The sequence below is a fragment of the Morus notabilis genome, unplaced genomic scaffold, assembly GCF_000414095.1.
Source record: "Morus notabilis unplaced genomic scaffold, ASM41409v2 Scaffold1564, whole genome shotgun sequence".
NCBI lineage: Eukaryota > Viridiplantae > Streptophyta > Magnoliopsida > Rosales > Moraceae > Morus > Morus notabilis.
Genome location: NW_010362183.1, coordinates 145,460 through 166,959, shown reverse-complemented (window position 1 = coordinate 166,959; position 21,500 = coordinate 145,460). Strand labels below are relative to the sequence as shown.

Genomic DNA, 21,500 nt, shown 5'->3' with positions numbered 1-21,500 from the left:
AAGATCTCCAATTTCTACCCTAGTTTTACTCAAAATCCATCAAAATCCGTTTTGAACCAAAAATAAGTTTTGGAATCCGAAAAACATAGATTCAAGAGAGGTTCTTTCAGTAATCTTACCTCGAATCCTTCTCTTGACGTTGAAAACTCTTTGAAATCACTCTTGGTTCGAATCCGGTTTTGATTTGAGACACAAATGAGAGAGAGAGAGGGAGAGAGAGAGAGAGCGCGGAAGTGAGAGAGAGAGAGAGAGAGAGAGAGAGAGAGAAACGCACGGGAAAGAAAAAGAAAAGGAAAGAAAAGAAAGGAAAAATAAAAGAAAAGAAAAATAAAAGAAAATGACATGTGTAAAATATAACAGTTTAGAAATGCGCCCATACACACTTCTGGATTAAATAAATTACTGTGAATAATTTAATTACCTTGGAATTATTTAAACTCAATTAATTAAATCAGATTAGGCACACTAATAATCTCAGTTACCTTAATTAATCTCAATTAATTCTTCAGGGTGTTACAGTGTCGTGGGGGATCTTGCAAACCCTCACGTCCCGATGATTGCGCGCAAATGGTACGAGCACTTAGGCCCATCAGTAAGAAAGATAAGTTAAGATAAGATAATAAGACACTGATAAGACATCATAATTAAGCATAATCAACTCATGCATATTTATTCATGTGTACTTACAGTTATTTTGTGAGAGATAGTTCCTACTTGTTGAGCGAAAGCTCAACCAGATATGTTCATGCTGTAGGTAAGAAACGTATAAGCAATTCTTGAAGGGCAATGGTGAGCGGCAGACAAATGGTAGAGATGAGAATGGATACCACTCACACTTAAATCTTCCGTAGTAAATTTAAGTAAAATCATGTATATGTATATATGATTTAAAGGTTTCAAGCATGTATGCTTGAAAAGTATATGTACATATGTATGTTAAGAAAACTGAGGTTGTAGCTAACAACCCTAGTCTTGAGTATTTAAGTTTTAGAACGTTGCAACAGTGCATGCAACAAATAAACGAATTTTAAACATGACGATTTAAATGATTGATTTTAAAAGGACTTTAAGATGTACTTGAATTTAAGATTTCTCTCGAAATCCGTTTTAAAGTCAAATTAGATGGCCTGATTGAATTGACTAGTTTTAGAAAGGCTTTTAAAGAGTATTTGAAACAAGAGTTCAAACGCTACTCAGTTTGAAGGATATTTCTAGAAGGTTTTATCTTAGTTGAAATTAAGAAAAGCTTTAAAAAATTTAGTGATTCATTATTTTGAAATTATTGTTACGAATTATGAAATTATTCATTCTTATATTTTTAAAAAAATGTTCCGCAAAATTTAAGAAATCCCAGTAAGTACAAGTTAACTTCAATTACAGTGGCGGCCTCCTAGGAGGGTCGTCACACATTAAAGCTCCGTTTAATTCATGCGTTCAAATTAATGACTCTAATTCATATTCAAATTCTTTCTAAGAGAAACATTTACGGAAATTTTTTATTTTAAATTTTTTGTAAGAGGAAAATACTATAGCAGAATCAGAATTATGTTCTCAAATACACTTTCTAAACAACCCCTAAATAGTATGGACTTTTGTTTTTCAATCCAACATTATGCTTAGGCAGTCAAAACTTATTTTTGGCCACTATATGATGTTGTTGTATTCATTGTAATTGGCTATACAACAGTTCAATTAGGAGAACGCACTTGTTTTTAAACATGATTATGAAAATCACCTGTGATGATGGTATAGTCTGTGATTGTGAGGTTGAAAGTATGCTTCTTATCGGCCTACTAAATATGACTTGAATTGATGTGACTTCTTTCTAATATTAATTGAAGAAAGTGTGTGTTAGATTTTTTTCCGTTTCACCTATAATTTGAATTGCAAAATTGGCTGTTGGATTAGAAAGTGAATACAACACTGATCTTTTTTTAATAGATTTTGCACTGTATTTATAAATTTCCTATATTTTCTCAACTTCACTTATCAAATAAAAAAACAAACAGAGAAACTTTTATAATTGATGGTGTAAACACCGCCTTCTCAAAGAGAGAAAAAGATGCAGTAGTTTAAATATGTAGAGAGTTCGTTGTAAGATAGGAAGGAAAAAAAAAAAGAAGAGGGATTTACGTAGAACAATTCTGTGTAGCATTGATAATATTTCTAAAAAAAAAAATTTACATTAAGAACGTAGTGTCACATTCAAATACGTAAATCATAGATACATTCCCTTGATTATAGGTGTCATGATGAAAGTGAGGGATATTGACTAAAATCATTTTGGTGAAAAGAGTGCCCATCTTGTCTTAAACAAAAGAAAGTATATGTCAACGTCGTTCTTAAAAAAAATAAATAAAGATTACCTACAAAATGTCGTGCGACATTGAAATACTTCAACCAAAACGATATAGAAAATTTTTTTTAACAAAAAAAAAAGTATAGAAAACTTGGTCGTTTTTTTATTGAGAGCTTTCCAATAGTGTGTCCTACTAATAATTTTAAATTAAAATTAAATTAAATTAAAAAATTATACAAAATAAATAAATTTTAATATAAATTTAATGACTAAAAAATAAAAAATTATTAAAATAAGAGATTATGGGTAGTCAATTTTTAAAAAGATTACCAGTTCTTTTTTTCTTTTTCTTAGAAGTGATGGCCACAAATCCATTCACACGCATCTGACCGACGTCCTCATCTCATCTCATCTCATTAGCGTATGTATATCTATATTTATATATATATATATATAGTGTCAATATACTACCATATGAAAGAAGCATTATAATAAAGTCAGTCATCTTGAACTCTCCGTCATACAAACCAGTTCCGGTATTTTGGGTACGATTTTCTCAACACTATCAAATTCAAAGCAAAACCCATCTGGTATTTCTCTCTTCTTTATCAATTTCTTTATAATCCCATGCTTGTTATCTTCTTTTTAATCTCTTCTTGATGTTCGTCTTCTGTTTGGAGTTCTTCTTTTCCTTTCTTTAAACGTGTGGTGTATGGCAAGATGGGGTATGATTTTTTCTGAAGTTGCTTTCTTTATTATGTCTTTTTTTTTTTTTTTTTTTTTCCCTTTCTCTTGTGTTTGCATGTTTGGTGCTTTTGTTTGTTTTCTTGACAACAAATTTATGCATTCATTTGTTCTTTATAAGCCATTTGTTGATTACTAATGTTTTGTTAGCTGTTACTTTTTTTTCTTTTTATTTAGAATAAATTTATGAATAACTCTTGAATTCTTTTCTCTCTTTAGAATTACTAATGTAGTCAATTTTATCTCATAAACAGTCTCTAAACTCTAAAAAAGTCTCATAAATAATCCCTATTGTTAAATTTTCGATAAAAATTGTTAATTTTATCTCATAAAAGTCTCTAAACTATCTTCTCTTTCTATAAATGGTCTTTGGGTTAAAAATTGTACTAAATTCAGTTCCCAAACTTAACAAAAAAAGATAAAAGTAATTCCTTTATTAAATAAATAGATGAAAAATATCTAATGTGAGAAGTTGTACTATATATAGTAGTTCCTAAACTAAAAGAAATGCCAAAATTAGTTTTTTTTTTTGTTTGCTACATACATTTTTTCCATTTTTTTAATCTATTCATTCACATATGTAACTTTAATAAAGTTTTTTTTAGTGAATATAATTGTCCCACAATATTAATAAATGTTTTAAAATTATTACTCTCCGATAATAATCTCTAAAAATATATATTTTTATAAACATTTTTTGTATCATACTCATTGTGACCACAGACGAGGATACATATAAGTTAGTGGGGCTACTTGTCTTTACTGAACAATTTCAAACATGAATACATATTTAAATTAATGTCAATATTATTCTATTTTAAACAATATATAATTAAAGAAAACAAAAAATTTATACACGCACTGTACACACACAAATCCTAACTAAATTTCTCAATTTTTTTATAAGATATACTGTGAGGAATTATAGGCAATTTTCCACTTCCTAAACAATTATTATATCAACAACAAAAATACAAGCAAGCCAAAAAAAAAAAGTTTCCTAAAGAAAGAATAAAAGCAATTAACTGCAAACTGCAATCCACTATATACCAAAGTGCGTGGTGCGATTATTATATGTTATTTAATGTATTGTAGAAAAAGCAAAAATATTTTTGCTCATGTGGAGTTAAATAGAAGCTTAATGAGTGTAAGTAGAATTACTCTTTTTTTGTTTAATTTAGGGATACATTTTTACAACTATTCATATTTAATGTTTCTCATCTATTTATTTAACATATGAACTAATTTTGGTATATAATTATTATTATTTTTAGTTTAAAAACTAAATTTAGTACAACTTCTAACAAATGGACCATATATAGAGAAATTAGATAGTGCGGGAACTTTTTATGGGTCAAAGTTATGGTTTCCATTTAAAATTTAACAGATGGACCGTTTGTGAGACTTTCTAGAGTTCAAGAATTGTTTATGAAACAAAATTGACTACATGAACTAATTCTGGAGAGAAAAAAATAGTTCAGGGACCATTAATAGATTTATTCCTTTTATTTTTGTGGCCTTATTTTTATCAACTACCCATATCTCTTCCCTTTTTTTTTTTTTTTGGGAAACCATATATCTGTTAAGCAAGTTCTCCAAACTTTAATATTAAATTTCAGCTTACTTGTTTAAAGAGATTAGGAAATCAAATTATTTTCAGCTTCACCAAACACTACTTGTATAATTTATGTCCCTTAATTTGCACGGCTCTCTCTTGAAGTTTCCAATTTTTGCTTCTAAAGGAAATAAATCAATCTTCACCCAATAAGTGAACAAGTCTAATGCTTGTTTATCATTCTTGGAGGTGAATTCATGGGTAGGTAGAAAATAATAATAATAATAATAATAATCCATACAATAGTCTATAGTTTTAAAGAAAAAAGAGTACTGATGGTGTTGAGCATCACACACTAATAGAAGATGGGTTAGAAAGGATGGGGCTACGAATGAGGCCCACCTTTTATTAGTTGCGATGTATAGCATTAGTGGTGTCCAGGACATTTTTCCTATCAATGTAAGATCGTGCTTTGAATTTGTTTTTTCTGTTATGATATGGTTCAAATTTAATTTGATGGTCCATTACTGCACATTAATTGTTAGAATTGTCATACTTTTTGCTACCATAAACTTGATAGTCCTTTTGAAAAACTTTAGTTTTAACTAAATGTTTCAACAATGGCAGAACAAAATGGCACATGGTTTTGGAGGTTGTTTGCTATCTTTTACAATTCTAGTATTGGCATTGATCGTACCATGTTCACAATCTCTGAGGATCAAAAATAGAATCAAGACAAAATCTGCTGTTTTCTTGTCCCCTAAGTTTGATTTGGGACCAGGATCGGTGCAAGAAAAGAATTACTATGACATTGATTTCCCAAGAGGTCACATTGCATTCAAAAGATTTGACGCTGAAGTAGTTGATGAAGCAGGGCGTTCCGTCCCTCTTCACGAAATTTATCTTCACCATTGGGCCCTCGTGAGGTATCGTATTCGAAAAGATGTCCCGGATGTAGAACATGATGCCACTCAGAAACGTAATCAGTCAAACTTTGTGTATGTAAGGAACAGAGGAATATGCCAAGGGACCGTTCTAGGCCAGTACTATGGCATTGGCTCGGAAACACGAAAACTTTCCACATTTGTTCCCGATCCATATGGGATGGAGGTTGGAAACCCTGCAGAGATTCCTGACGGGTTTGAGGAGCGATGGTTTCTAAACGTGCATGCGATAGACACAAGGGGTGCGGTTGATAGGTTGGGATGCACTGAGTGTAGGTGCGATCTGTATAATGTCACCAAGGATGAGCATGGCCATCCTTTGAGTCCAGATTACATTGGAGGCCTGCACTGTTGCTATGATCAAACACGGTGCAAAGTGAGAGAAGGCTTTCAGGGTGCCAGGAGAAGCCTCTACATTAGATATACCGTGGAATGGGCTGATTGGTCTGACTTTATCTTGCCTGTTCAGATCTATATTTTCGATGTAACAGACACTTGGACTGGTTTGAACTCGGCCGAACACCATTGCAAAGTAAGTGAATACACCCTTCTCTTAAATGCTGTGTAACTATTGTGTTAAAACTATCAGAAGTTTTGTAGAATCTTCAAAACGTCTTCAAGGCATATTAAGCTGATTCGTTACCATTGTGCATTGAATGAACTATGTTGTGTACACTTTCAATACATGCTAGAGTACTTCAAGTTTTTGTGCATGCTATAATACACTCAAACATAAGTTAATGTCTGTCGAATGAGAGCTTAATGCATAAATTATCTTCCTCCTTGAGTCAACTAATTTTTCTTTGTGCCAGGTTGAATATGATATTGCAGAATCTTGCAAGACTACTACTGATGGGACGAATCATGAGTGCATTGACACCAAAAGGAACAAGGCCAGGATACCGTCTAGCGGATATGTCGTCTATGGCGTTGCACACCAGCATACTGGAGGAATCAGTTCAACACTGTACGGAGAGGTAATCTGTTTCTGCAACCCTTCATTTTTACATGTGTTGATTCCATCAGAAAGTTACACGCACTACTAGGGGAAAGCATGTGCAGGATTTGCTGCAACTTTTATTTGTAGCAAATTTGGATACGCAAGAATTTTGTTTGGCATATGACTATTTGCATTAGTTGGGAATATTCACAATTTTATTAGGCAGTCTTAATAAATTTGGATACGTAAGACTGTTGTTTAGGATGGGAACTATTTGCGTTAGTTGGCGTTGTTCACAGCTTTTTTAGGCCATCTTTGTTGGTGTACATTCCTTGAAAATGAAAGATATTGCAAGACAAAATGAGTTGACCAAAGGTTTGATTGGTGACTTGTTTGCGAGCACATAGTCTATCTTAACACATGCCCCCTTTATACAATGTATAGATATAAGTAATATTGTATAAGAAAGAACTTATTTGATCTTTGATGTGGTGCTTTCGTCTGCGTGTTCAGGATGGGAGGGTGTTATGCTCGTCAATACCGATCTATGGAAAAGGAAAGGAAGCGGGAAATGAGAAAGGTTACATCGTCGGAATGACCACTTGCTATCCTCAACCAGGCTCTGTCAAGATACTTGATGGGGAGACTATGATTCTTGAGTCAAATTACAGCAGCAGCCAACCCCACACAGGGGTTATGGGGCTTTTCTACATTTTGGTTGCTGACAAATTGCCAAATCCATCTCTCTCCATGCACTCTCCACTTTGAATGAGACACCTTTCTTTTAAAGCACTACCTTTGTATGATTGGAGTTAATGTAGTGTATCTATGTCTTCAGGGATCTTGATGGGGCGTGCAATATAATTACTAAGAGAATTGGGAGCCAATTTGGAGAATTGGAAAGAGATTGTATTTGTGAAAATATCGTGAGAGAAGCTTCTTTCTTAGGAGTTTCTCTTGTAGGTCAGTCTTACCGGTCGTGTTATTTTCTGACCGTAGATTAGATCAAAATTAAAATAAATTGAAAAAATATGCATAACAAATAATTTTTAATACAGATCTGATGGTTCAAAATAAAAAAATATCGGTAGTTCATTTTTTTGATAGGAGGTCCTACCAAAGAAGCTCCTCCTCCTTTTAGTAGGGTACAAAAAATACCCTAGTTGTACTGCATAGTTTTAATGTATCAGATATTTATCAAGGTTTGATAATATATTCTAATGATAATTATTATGTGATTTGAGGCGGCGTACATAATTATTTTTCGTATTTTATTAATATTTGAATTTTATTGTGCTTGACTCAATTATATTAGTTCAATTTTCAATGTATTGGCTTAGTAGGGTCTTAAAGTGGGGTTGTTAAGTAATGACTCTGCCCTAAAGTGTGGTTGTTGTGCTAAGCGCATTTGATTTGGGAGGAGAAGAAAGAAAAACAGAGTTATCGTTACATCAATCCATCAGTTATCTGCAGTAAATTATGTTGTAAATACTACTTTTTGAAGTTTATGTTTATATGTACCATTTTGACATGAAAATGATAGGCTTAAATTTTTCCAAAGATGGTTTATGTGCTAGCTGGATGTGTCTCTGCTTGATCAAGAGGAGCAGGTGGAGTGGGACACAAGTTAACTTCCCAAGTAAATAAATAGTAATAAAAACAGTCGATGGGAAAAAGAAAAGAAATAAATAGTAATAAAAAAGAAAGAAATGGAAAAACATTGTAAACGCCATTTGGTGTAGTATAATAATACTATTATTACTATTAACATAAAGTGAAAAGTTTTCTTTTTTTTGAAAGTTGTTATCACGTGATCGTTTTTTTCTCTGCCAATACATTATTGTCAAAATAAATAGAGAACTTTTTCTGATAAGGTATTCCTACTGATATAGTCCTTTTTATTATTAAATTTGATTAAAATTATATTAAATTAAAAAAACATATAAAATAAATAATTTTTGATATAAATTTAACGTATAAAAATAAAAAATTGCCTATAATTTCTTTTTTCTGAACTCACAATATATACATTAAATAGTATTGACTTTCGTTTTTCAATCCAACTTTATGCTTAGGCAGTCAACACTTGTTTTTGGCCACTACTATAAAGTTGTTGTATTGATAAGTGCAAAAATGCATTTTAATTACTGCTAATTGACGAATATTAATTGAAAATTTTCTAGTTTTTGCTTAAATACTTGCATATTAAGAAGTAGTAGCAGAGCCAAGAAGCCAAAGCAGCCAATTGTCTCCGCCTGAGTTACTGCATGCGTCAGCATCAGCCTCTGCTGGCCAATAAAATCTCGCCACGAGACATTTCTGCCTCGTTTATTTTACCGATTCGGGTTTTCAATTTTAAGTTTTTACAGTAAAAAGTTTTCAGAAAATGTCACATCTAACTTTTTCTGCTACAGTGAAAAGCTTTAAAAAAATGTAATATCTCAGCTCGAATTGAAAACTCAAATCCGCAAAGTGAACGATGCCTTCGTGTGCTGATTTCTCTCCCGTTTTCAACTTAGAAATTAATTCTCCAAATTAAATCAAATTAATCGGATTCCTTCCTCAATGCATATATTTGATTTCTTTGAAATTAATTGTAATTTTATTTAATTTCCTTTCTTTTGTAATTTTCTGTTTTTGTAGATTTGTTTCTTTATTTGTCATCAGCCTCTAGACACTATAAATAGAGATGTGTGTTTAACTTTATTTTTCATTTGAGAATTGAGAGAAAATTCTAAAATTTAAGTTTTATAATTTTCAATTATTGTTTCCTTAGTTTTCCTATCTTTCTATGAGTGACACACAATTGACGGGAGATTGAGTAAAGAGTGAATTTTAAATCCTCTCATTTTTTATTTATTTTAAATTATCGTGTGTCAAATTTTTATATAAGTCTAATCATGCTTATCTTATATAATTTTGTCATGTAATGTTTTGGTATAATTATTTTATGATATTATCTCTTGATGCCCAAAAAATCACCAAAAGAGTCCTAACATTATCTTTTACTATAATATTGTCGAGAGATATATTGTCGATTTTAGATAACTTATAATAATAATCTTCTTAGAAATTAACATAAGAGTTTAATTTATTCTTTCGCTTATCTCTCTAACGTTCATTTTCTATTAATCTTTCGTGTAAGTTTCATGATTGACTAATTGGTGTAAAGTAGCATTAAAAAAAAATCATTACGTATTCTTGTTTTCGAAGCAATAGAAAGTGGGGGCAGAATGGGGGCATATAAAGGGAGCATAGAACCTGATGTCTATTCATTCATCTCCATAACGTTAAAACTCGATTACTCATAAAAGATAAGTCTCGTTAAGTTAGTAAGTAGGATCTAACTTAATAAGATTAATTATTTTGTGAGTGATAAGATTTTCTCCTGATAGAGATACGTATCATTTTTTATTTATTATTAGTACGTGCTGAAAGAGTAACATTAGTATGCAATTTATTAGCCGATAGAGAGAGAGAGAATAGACATGTAAAGGCAACACTCAACGAGTTTTGGAGAAAGAGACAGTTTATTCAAAATATATCACCAAGAGAATTAGAACAACTAAGGACGTTTTGTTGGAGGATTCAAATAATTTTCGATTTACGTATATTTTTTGTGAAAGAAAATACTGTAGCGAACCACGAATCATAATTCGAATCAGGGAACGAATCCCTCTACCAAACATCCTCTAACTCACCACAATCTTAAAGACATTGTCAGTTTTAGTCAGAGATACTTGGATTTAGCCACTAAAACAAGTTAAGTTATTATTTAAGAAAACAAAAATACCAAGAAAATTTTTTACAAGAATGGAATACCAATGTAACTAGTTAAACTACTCGGCTAAATTTATTTAACAGAGTAACATATAAAGTTGAATAAAAATTTAAATTTTATTAAAAAATATAGTATTAAAAATATTTAAATAATAGTTTAAGACTTCGTTTATTTTATCGATTCGAGTTTTCAATTTTAAGTTTTTACAGTTAAAAACTCTCAAAAAATATTATATTTAATTTTTTTTATTACAATTAAAAATTTTAAAAAAAATATTATATTTTAACTCAAATTAAAAATTTAAATCCGCCGAGCGAGATTTAAATCTAAAAAATAAACGCCCAATCGTACTACCTTCCTTTCAATTTCTGGTTTCAACTGAAAAAGAAAGTTCAAATATTCAATGAAATCCCGTGCGTCATGGCTGAGGGCATAGTTTTGTCCCCATTCACACTCCATAAAATCTCCTCTATGCTTTTCCTTAATTTATCACACACACACACAAAAAAAAAAAAAAAAAAAAAAAAAATTTCTGATTTCGACTGAAAAAGAAGTTAAAAAATACAATGAAATCCCGTGCGTCATGGCTGAGGGCATAGTTTTTATCTTTTGTCCCAATTCACACTCGAGTGTGAAGATGACACAGTAAAATCTCCTCTATGCTTTTCCTTATTATTATAAAAAAAACAAAATTATATTTATATATAGGGTATTTTTATACTCCGGCCTGTATTGTTGGCAGTTGGCCGAATGAAAACGACTTTTAACATCACGTTCGTTTTATAAATTTAAAATTTTTAATTTAAGTTAAGATATGATATTTTTTAAGAATTTCTAATTATAATAAAAAAATTAAATATGATATTTTTTAAAAATTTTAACTGTAAAAATTTAAAATTTAAAATTTAAAATAATAAAATAAACGAGACTTAAATATTAACTGCTGAAATGGACTTAGATGAATTTGAGGGCAAAAGATATTTTTGGTAACTTGTGTCACCAGTTGTCCGCCTAAATCCGGTTTCAACCTTTTTTTTTTATTTTTTTTCTGCTTTTTCTCTTTCCAATTTATCCGTAAAAAACTCGCATTTTAAAATGTTATAATTTTTTTATTTTAATTTTAATTGAAATAATTCTTCTTCTTACGTGTTTAGAATTAATAAATAAACAATTCTAAATTCATATAGCCTAAGTAATTCTTGCATGAATATCGAGTTTTTATAAGATTTGTTATTAGGGAGCTTCTTTGGTAATCCACCTTACATATAGTTACAATTTTTAACCGTTAGATATTGATAAAATTATATCAGATTGAAAAAATATACAGAATAGACAGATTTTGATACAATAGAACGGATGCAAAGTAAGAAACTACATGTAGTCTATTTTTCAAGAACTTCTAGAGAAATTCTCTTGTTATTAAACTCAAAACCTTTTTTTTACAAGCAAACCCAAACTTTTTCAAATGACTTTAACACTATTTAAAACACAGATTCAAGGTCCGTGTGAGAGAACTATCAGTGGAAAAGTTTTTTGTTTCAAATTCTTTGTGAGATAGAATCATGGTTTGAGTCTTTGAGTATACTTCCTAAATGGAGCCTCATATTTTATTTTTAATTAAAATGATCGGAATTACGTTTGGAATGCAGTTCAAATAACCTCTGTTTAAAATTTTTAATTAAAATTAAGATTCTGCTTGGTTTTAGGATTCGAATTATGTGATTTGAATTCCAATTGAGACAATATAGAATTCTAGTAGATTATAAATAGTAACCTGAAAGATTATGAGAGGAGGTCAGTGACTGATATCAGAGATCTGTCATTTTTTGTTAAAAATAAAAAATAATTACACAGATTATGACCCCTTGTCCGCGGTGAAGATCTGTATCGAAATTGGAGACAATATCTCAAATTTTGGTTGAAAATAGAAAAATTATCTGACAAATTATTTTTCATAATTTGCTAGATTATGGTTGGTGATTAGCGACCAACGATGGAGTCGGCGACAACTTCCATTTTTTGATTGGAAATAAAAAAAATGATCTTTCATAATTTGCGAGATTATGGCCAATGATTAGCCACTGAACAACGGAACCGGAGACAACCTATCATTTTTTTGTGAAAATAAAAAAGTAATCTAGTAGGTTATGAAACATAATATGCCAAAATATGACCAGTGACCGGCGACCGAACAACAGAGCAAGAGACAACCTATCATTTTTTTGTTGAAAATAGAAAACTAATTTAGTAGGTTATGAAACATAATCTGATAGAGCGCTAGAATGAATACGTAAAATAAAAAAAAATAAAAAAATAAACGAACACATGAATTTATAGTGGTTCCCCTAATAATGCAGAGTACGTCCACTATAGGGCTCCATGAATTTCACTATCTATTGTAAAAAGTACAATTACAATTGAGAATAAGGAGAGAAGAAGAAGGAGGAGGGGTTTTAGAGAGAGAATCTAGAGAGAGAGAGTCTAGGAGTGATGTGAGGGTTTCAAGATGTCCTAATTCGTGATCTTCCTTCCTTATTTATAAGAGAATGACTTCTTCTTTCCTTTTCTCTTAGGATGTATTTGGTTGCGGTATGAGAATGATAATAGAATAGAAAAGAAAATTAATTAATTTATTTTGTTGTAATTTTAGGAATACTATGAAATGAAACATGGATATTTTCGTTTTGATAAAATTACCCTTATATTATATATAATATTAATATTTTATATATCAATATAATTAATATTTTTATAATATTTTATAAGATTATATAATAAACAATAAATTTAAGTTTTTTCTCTTCTATATTGATCAGATTTGTGCCTTTAATGTAAGATTTTATTGAGATAATCCTCATAGCCTCTAAGAAATCTTCCTTTCTGTCGTCAATCTTCTCGAATCGTCTAAAGTCGATCTCACTCGTTCGCTTCGTGAATTTAAATTTTCAATTTAAGCTGAGATGTGATATTTTTTTAGAACTTTTAACTGTAACAAAAAAAATTATATGATATATTTTTAAAAATTTTTAACTGTAAAAATTAAAAATTAAAAATTTAAATTAGTAAAATAAACGGGACTTAATTAATTTTAGTCTATTCGAGTTGTTTTTTTTTTAAAAATATTATCCCGTGTATAATGACCATCGTGGTGCTAAACATTGACGTTATATAAAGATGAAGACGGAGAGGTTTTATACTCAATAAAGTTGGTCGTCCTGAACTTTCTGTCAAACAAACCAAGATACAAAACTGTCCTTAAAGGAACTCGCCAGTTCTTGTCTCTCACTCTTTGGGTGGGTTTTTCTCATCACTATCAAATTAAAAGCCAAACCCATCTGGTATTTCTTTCTTCTATTTCAATTTCTTTATGACCCCGTGCTTATTATTTCTTTTTAATCTCTTCTTGACGTTCTTTTTATGTTTGGAGCTTTTCTTTTCATTACTATAAACGTGTGGAGTGGTGTATGGAAAGATGGGCTATGATTTTTTTTTTTTCCCTGAAATTGCTTTCTTTCTGAAGTTGATTTTTTTTTTTGTTTTCCATTTTTGTGTTTCCTTGTTTACTGCTTTTGTTTGTGTTTGTAAGTACAAATTTATGACATTATGCATTCATTTGTTCTTTATAAGCCAGTGGTTGATCACTATTGTTTCTTGATTGTTTACTTATTGGGGTCTCTTCTTCATTTTGTTGGATTTTATGTTATTTTTAGGGAAAACAAGTTCTCGAAAGTTCAATATTGAGTTTCAGCTTACTTGTTTGAAGAGAACAAGAAAACTAGGGGTAAAAAATGAGCCCGACCCGAATAACCCCCCGACCTGAAAGCGTAGGTTGTTGTTGTTTTTTTTTTTAAAATTCGGATTCAAATAGTCCCAACCCACACTATGCGGGTGTGGGGGGCGGGGCGGGCATTTTGAACCCGCTTTGCCCCGACCCAACCCGATTTAGGTGTGTAACTCTAAATCTATTTTGCTGGATTATCTCTATATGGACTGTTTGTTTGACGTATTGTTAATTTTATTTCTTGACTTTATTAACTGTTAAGAAGTATGTTTGATGTTATGTTAATGCTTATGGACTGTTTATGGATTTTATGCTTTTGGACTGTTAAAAGAGGTATGAAGTCATAGACTAAAATTGGTTTTCACCAACCCGAGTAACCCGAGCCTACCCGAGGTCATCTGACAGGTTGCAGGTTTGTGGGCTTAAGAGAGTGTTGCGGCCCAAAGTTTTCTCAACCCGCGCTGAGCGGGTCGGCTCAATTTTTCGGTTCAACCTGACCCTACCCGGCCGAATTACACCCCTAAAAAAAATAAATTATTTTTAACTTCACCAAACACGACTTTTGCAATAATAAAAAAGAAAAAAAAAAACCTTGGCATTATGTAGTTTTGAAGAACGATGTTGAGGGGCATTGGCGGTATTGAGCACCACACAATGAATATGACATACTTAGGGCCCGTTTAATTCGCTAATTCGAGTTGAGATGTGACTTTATGTGAGAGTTTTTTACTGTAGTAAAAAAGTTAGATGTGATTGTTTCTGAGAGCATTTTACTGTAGTAAAACTCAAATCGGTGAAATGAACAGGGCCTTATTATCCGTTGTGGAAAATGGGGTTCAAACACTCACATAATAGTAGGTCCCACCTATCCATCTAGTAAGACCTGCTTTATATGAGTAGTGAGGATGAAATCCCATCACTCCTATAATGATAAAAGATGGGTCCTGTCTACCCATTTGGTTATACACGGTGAGTAGTGGGGTTTCGTCCGTATGGGGATGAATAGGTGCTATTTTTATTAACATCTGATTGTGTTTCTTAATTTGTATGTTTTTTGTTATGATATATGGTTCTAATTTAGCTGACGACCTGAAACAAGGCAGTACTAGTAAAATGTTAGAATTATCTTATTTTTTGTTTCCCAGGATTTGATAGTCTATTTTAGAAACTTTAGTTTAACTGAATGGTTTAACATTGGCAGAACAAAATGGGACATGGTTTTGGAGGCTGTTTGCAATCTTTCACAATTCTACTATTGGCTTTGAGCATGCCATGTTCACATTCTCTGAGGATCAAAAACAGAATCAAGACAAATTCTGCCGTTTTCTTGTCCCCCAAGTTTGAGTTGGGACCAGGATCAGTGGAGAACAAGTATTACCATGACATTGACTTCCCAATAGGTCACATTGCTCTCAAAAGATTGGACGCTGAGGTAGTCGATGAAGCAGGGAGTCCTATCCCTCTTCACGAGACTTATCTTCACCACTGGGTCGTCGAGAGATATCGTATTCGCAAAGATGTCCTGGATGTAGAACATGATGCCACTCAGAAACTTAACCAGTCAAACTTTATGTTTGTGAGGAACAATGGAGTATGCCAAGGGAATTATTTGGGGCAGTACTACGGCCTTGGCTCTGAAACACGAAAAACTGCCACGTTTATTCCCGATCCTTATGGGATTGAGACTGGCAACCCTGCAGAGATTCCTGACGGATTCGAGGAGAGATGGATGCTCAACGTGCACGCGATTGACACAAGGGGTGCGGTTGATAGGTTGGGATGCACCGAGTGCAAGTGTGATCTGTATAATGTCACCAAGGACGAGTTTGGCCATCCTTTGAGTCCGGATTACACTGGAGGCCTGTACTGTTGCTATGATCAAACACAATGCAAAGTCAAAGAAGGCTTTCAGAGTGCCAGGAGAAGCCTCTACCTTAGATATACTGTGGAATGGGCTGATTGGTCTGATTTTTTCTTGCCTGTTCAGATATATATTTTTGACGTAACAGACACTTGGACTGGTTTGAACTCGGCCGAACACCATTGCAAAGTAAGTGAATACACCCTTCTCTTAAATGCTATGTAGCTATTGTTTCTCTAGTATGATTATTTCCATAATTTTAAAATTTTGAATGAGGTTCTGTAGCTTTTTTAACACCCTTGTTTTGATGCTATCAGAAGTTTAGTGAAAATTTTAAAACGTCTTCAAGGTATATTAAGTTGATTTATGACCGTGCCATGGAATGAACACTCTTGTGCAAACTTTTGGTACATACTATAGTGGGTCAAGTTTTTGTGCGTGTTGTAATGTAGTCAAACATATATTTATGTGATTCAAAATTTCAAATGAAAGATTTAGAAATAAATTTATCTTCCCTACTAAGTCAACTGAATCTTTTTTTGTCAGATTGAATATGAGGTTGCAGAATCTTGCAAGACCACTACTGGTGTGATGAGTAATGAGTGCATTGACACCAGAAGGAACAAGGCCAGGATTCCAGCTGGGGGATATGTCGTCTATGGCGTTGCTCATCAGCATACTGGCGGAATCGGGTCAACCTTATACGGAGAGGTGATTTTGTTTCTGAAACTCTTAATCTTTACATTTGTGTTGAAATCCCATCAGAAAGCATGTGCAGGATTTGTTGCAACTTCTCTAATATTCAGGGTTTGTAGTTAATTTGGACGCACAAGACTTTTGTTTGGCATATGACTATTAACATTAGTTGGGAATATTCATTGCTTTATTTGGCAGCCTTTTAATATATTTGGATACATAAGACTGTTGTTTAGGATAGGAGCCATTTACATTAGTTGGGGTTATTCTACGCTTTATTAAGGCAATCTTTCATGATGTATATTCCTTTAAAACTAGAACATATTGTTACACAAAATAACTTAACCAAAGTTTGAATACTGACTTGCGAGAGAGTGCATATTAAACTGCCTTTAGATAGATATACGGAATGCATGGATGTGGATTTTGTACAAGGAGTTACTTGATCTTGTGGTGCTTTCGTCTGCGTTTTCAGGATGGGAGGGTGATTTGCTCGTCGATACCGATCTATGGAAAAGGAGAGGAAGCAGGAAACGAGGAGGGTTACATAGTGGGAATGACCACTTGCTATCCTCAACCAGGCTCTGTCAAGATACTTGATGGGGAGACTCTGATTCTTGAGTCAAATTACAGCAGCAGCCAACCCCACACAGGGGTTATGGGGCTTTTCTACATTTTGGTTGCTGAGAAATTGCCAAATCCAACTGTCTCCATGCACTCTCCACTTTGAGTGAGACATCTTTCATTTAAAGCACTACTTTTGTATGATTGGAGTTAATGTAGGGTATCTATATCCTGAGGGATCTTGAAGGGGCATAAAATATAATTACTTGTGTAGAATAATTTGAGTTTGTGCTTGGCAGTAAAAATGAATCTCTAATGTAAACATTCGAGTTTTGTCTGGAAATACACAATATTAGTTCAATGTTGAATGATGATGATAAGCAAAGTGGTATTTTTTTCCTTGGTAAACCATATCACAGTTTGTGGTGATAGGATTTGGTCGGGATCCAATATCATTCCTCAGTGACTAAAACTGTTAATCTGGGAAATTGGAAAGTGACTCTGTTTGCGAATTCAAAGTGAGAAAATTCTTTGGTAAGTTATAAAAAAATTACCCTGCTAGTATTGCATAGCCCTAAACCATCATATTTATCTCAAACTTTTGATGACAAATCTTTGTCAAGTTTCATTATTGAATGAATGAATTACTCTCTATGGTTCGCCACTTTGGTGGTGTTGGAGATAGCAGGATGCAGTGAAGAGCAGTGATTTTCGCGTATGAGCGTCCTTCCGGCAGGTTCGTCGATCACTATCCCTGGAGGTATTGATGAATGTCACATTATGTGGCTGCAGTTTTCTTTTTTTTTTCTTTTTTTTTTTGTGTGTGATTTTTCTTGACCATCTATGAGGAGCCAAATTTCGACCCCATACATGCGCATATTTTGTGTTCTATTCAGTAATTGAATTTTATTGCCCTTGAGAGGTTAAAGAACTACTCCAGTTATTTCACCTGATCATGTATAACTGCAATTTCTTGTTCTTCTTCATGATGTCGTTGGTCGGGATTTACCTTCTATTAGTTGTGATGTCTTCAAACATGTTTGTTTTTTTTAAGGAAAAATAATGTTATAATTAGACATCGATGGTGCTAAGCACCACTTACTAAAAAAAGATGGATTTTTGAGATGGAATCTACAAATAAGATCTATCTTCTATTAATTATAATGTTTAGCATTTTTTTGATGCAAATTTATCAGCCAATACGGAAGAATAGAGACCATAACAGTTCCGTTTTAATTCAACTGAAAGAGGAAGACCAATAATCTAATTAAATCCCATACGTCATTGTTGAGGGCATAGATTATCTAGAGTCCCAATTTCACACTTGACTTGAGTGTGAAGAAGCCAAGGTAAAACCTCCTCTATTTTCTTAAATTGATGAAAGTTATATGAGACCTTCTCCTAATCTATCGGTACGTTAAGTTTTCTGTCCGTCAGATTTATATAAAATTACGTAAAAGTTAAAAATACGCAGATTTAATAGTTAAAAAATTTAATTTACCGGTACGTCAAGCGTATCAGAAAATCTCTCAAATTATATATATACATGAACGGGCTTTCAATGGTTACATTCCTATTGGTGGTTACTAATAAAATTATTTTTTTTCAAAATGCGTACCTCATTTTTAACGTTGACGTAACAGTTATATGACTTTCTATAGCAGCTAAGCAACCTGTTAGTCTTAAACATTAATTAAAAATATTTTTTTAAATATAAAAATAAAAAACTTTTTGCCGTGTTTGGAATTGTTCTTGTTTTTATTTTTCACATTTTTTAGAAAAAAAATGAAAATGATTCTAAAGCGGCGTTTGGCACAATTAAAAGACAAAAACAGAAATGAAAACGATTATTTGGTTTAGTGTAAAATGAGAGAGAAATGAAAAATGACTTATAATCGTTTTTCTTTTTTTGTTTTCGTTTTCTCTTCTCTCGAGCAGAGAGAGAGAGAGATATATTAATGAGTTTTTTTATACTGAAAACAATCTCTTGATAAAACTCCCAAATGCATTTTTAAAAAATGATTTATGTATGAAATTAAAAATGTTTTTATTTCTATTTTCATACAAAAAATAAAATCATTTTGTAACGAGTTTTAAACGTACCATTTGTTACCCGTTTTCTATACAATTATAGTGATTAGTAAAAGTCAAAGTTATATTGCATACCTTTTTTTAATTAACCACTAATAAGTGTGAGGGGTTAAGTAGAAATAAAGGAACTATGTTTTTTCATGTCTTAAACGAAACGCTTTTGTAATAAAAACCATGTTCTTAATCAATCTTTTGTTTGTTTCGTATGTTTTGTTTGTTTGTTTTTTTTTTTTGTTTTTTTTTTGTTTTTGCTGAATGTTTCGTTTGTTTTTGTTTTGTTTAGTTTGTTGTCGGATTTTCTTTGTTTGGGAAGAAAGTGTCGGATGTGAAAATGGAAGGAAAAAACAACGAGTTACAGTTTTTAAATCACGATTTTTTGTTTTTGTTTTTTAATCCAATCTTCAAAATAGCCGTCAAGATTGTAAAGACAAAGCAATCGTGGTTATGAAGAGCCTGAATCCACAGACGAGGGAAATATGCACTAATTAATTTTATATACGTGGGGAGTTCTGTCGTAAGATATGAAGAAAAAAGAAATTTGATCAGCATTAGGATATATATATATATATATATATAAATTTACATAGAAAAAGTCGTTTAACATTGAAATACTTAGTTTTCATAATAAAAACCAAAATTTACATAAATAAGTAGTCTAACGTTCAAATACTTATTTCTAATTAAAAAAAATGTAAAATCCTACATAAAAATGTATTGTAATATTAAAATCCTACATAAAAAAGAGTTTTTCTCATAAAAAAACCTTTCACACTTATAATCTTTGTGTATTATTATAAATTAATTTCTTTTTAGAAAAAAAATTAAAGAGACGACCTTTGCCTTAGTCAAACGGACTGTCTAATATCTAGTTTGATTATTAAAATATTTCCTTAACATAAAAAATACCCCTTTATAAAGGATGTTTTTCCTGTAAGATCAAAAAAAAAAAAAAATGAAATTATAGGTAGTTTTTTATTTTTCAACTGTCAAATTTGTATCAAAAACTATTTATTCTGTATATTTTTTACAATTTAATTTAATTTTAATCAAATTTAACGGCTAAAAAATTAGTCCTACCGGTAGGTTGGCCTACCAGAAAAACTCCCCTCTATAAAAAGAAATTAATTTTAGCTACATGTGGGCGTAAAAGTGAAGTTTCAAGAACGAGATCAAGTGATTTTTGCTCACTCACAGTCATAACTTCCACTCTAATGGTCAAAATAATATTATCAAGGATTGAGATTACAAGAGGAATGCTAAAAACAGTTGCTTGTACAATAAATAAGTCGACATATTTGCGTTTTTGCTTTGGGTATTTTCACGGTTTTATATCAAAAGTTAGACAATTTTTATGGTCCTTTAAAAAAAAAATTCACCGGTAGAACTTTAGTTTTAATCGTTGGATTAATTTTTCAATAGTCAGATTTATACAAGTCTGTATTAAAAATTTACAGTGTGCCGCATAAAATTATTTCTGTTACAAATCTAACTGTTAAAAAATTAATCCAACGGTTAAAAGTGAGGGATTCCATTGGTAGAGGTTTTTTTTTAGAGTCTATTTATATATATATATATAATTATATATACACACATGTATATATAAGACTATGAGAAGCATTGCCTGGGCTGTGCTCAAAACTAAAAGTTTATATATTAAAAAAAGTCAGTAGTTCTGAACTTTCTGTCATACAAACCAGTTCTTTTCTGTTTGGGTACGTTTTTCTCATCACTATCAAATTCAAAGCAAAAACCATATGGTATTGCTCTTCTCTTTATCAATTAATTCTTTATCATCCCATACTTGTTATCTTCTTTTTAATCTCTTGCATTCATTTGCTAATTATGATCCAGTGATTTATTATTTACTAAAGTTTTGTTGATGGTTTAATAAATTTTTTTTTTTTTTTTTTTTTTTTTTTGGGTGTGTATTTCTTCTTCTTCATAGTGTGGGATGTTTTATCTTATTTTTATATCCTATCTACCCATCAAACATAATATTAAATTTCAGTTTACTTGTTTGTAGTGTACGCGTCTAAAATATATGTCAGCAGGGGCTAGTAACTAAAACAAAATTTAATGAGGTTATAAAATTAACTTTTAAAATTTTAGTGGGTGCTATGTGTATGTTGATATTATACATTATATATATATATATATGTATATAGCTTTTTCAATACAAAAATTTTAACTGGGGGCTTAATCCCCATCGAGCCTTCATTAGCTCTGTGAGTGCCTGTTTTCAAG

The 21,500-nt window shown here is 31.6% G+C and overlaps 2 protein-coding genes across 4 annotated transcripts; both read left to right on the top strand.

The window, feature by feature from the left end:
• Positions 1-2,769: 2,769 nt before the first annotated feature.
• On the top strand, positions 2,770-7,369 carry LOC21394858. 2 transcript variants are annotated; one of them, XM_010101235.2, is made up of 4 exons: positions 2,770-2,889; positions 5,226-6,074; positions 6,355-6,519; positions 6,996-7,369. In XM_010101235.2, exons 2-4 carry the CDS (start codon positions 5,232-5,234, stop codon positions 7,248-7,250), a joined length of 1,263 nt encoding a protein of 420 aa, XP_010099537.1. In that variant the 5' UTR covers positions 2,770-2,889; positions 5,226-5,231; the 3' UTR covers positions 7,251-7,369. The 2 variants fall into 2 exon arrangements, with proteins under 2 accessions (XP_010099537.1, XP_024023392.1); XM_024167624.1 differs by having other exon boundaries at positions 2,791-2,844.
• A 6,109-nt stretch (positions 7,370-13,478) lies between these two features.
• LOC21394857 lies at positions 13,479-17,573 on the top strand. 2 transcript variants are annotated; one of them, XM_024167626.1, is made up of 4 exons: positions 13,479-13,556; positions 15,246-16,094; positions 16,452-16,616; positions 17,077-17,573. In XM_024167626.1, the coding sequence occupies exons 2-4, from the start codon at positions 15,252-15,254 to the stop codon at positions 17,329-17,331; spliced, it is 1,263 nt and encodes a 420-aa protein (XP_024023394.1). In that variant the 5' UTR covers positions 13,479-13,556; positions 15,246-15,251; the 3' UTR covers positions 17,332-17,573. The 2 variants fall into 2 exon arrangements, with proteins under 2 accessions (XP_024023394.1, XP_010099536.1); XM_010101234.2 differs by having other exon boundaries at positions 13,479-13,601.
• Positions 17,574-21,500: the final 3,927 nt, after the last annotated feature.

Bases quoted from the DNA above. Each gene is read 5' to 3' on its own strand.
- LOC21394858 (XM_010101235.2), top strand. From the start codon at position 5,232: ATGGCACATGGTTTTGGAGGTTGTTTGCTATCTTTTACAATTCTAGTA. The intron at 6,075-6,354 runs GTAAGTGAATAC...TCTTTGTGCCAG, and splicing joins CGGCCGAACACCATTGCAAA to GTTGAATATGATATTGCAGA. The intron at 6,520-6,995 runs GTAATCTGTTTC...CTGCGTGTTCAG, and splicing joins GTTCAACACTGTACGGAGAG to GATGGGAGGGTGTTATGCTC.
- LOC21394857 (XM_024167626.1), top strand. From the start codon at position 15,252: ATGGGACATGGTTTTGGAGGCTGTTTGCAATCTTTCACAATTCTACTA. The intron at 16,095-16,451 runs GTAAGTGAATAC...TTTTTTTGTCAG, and splicing joins CGGCCGAACACCATTGCAAA to ATTGAATATGAGGTTGCAGA. The intron at 16,617-17,076 runs GTGATTTTGTTT...CTGCGTTTTCAG, and splicing joins GGTCAACCTTATACGGAGAG to GATGGGAGGGTGATTTGCTC.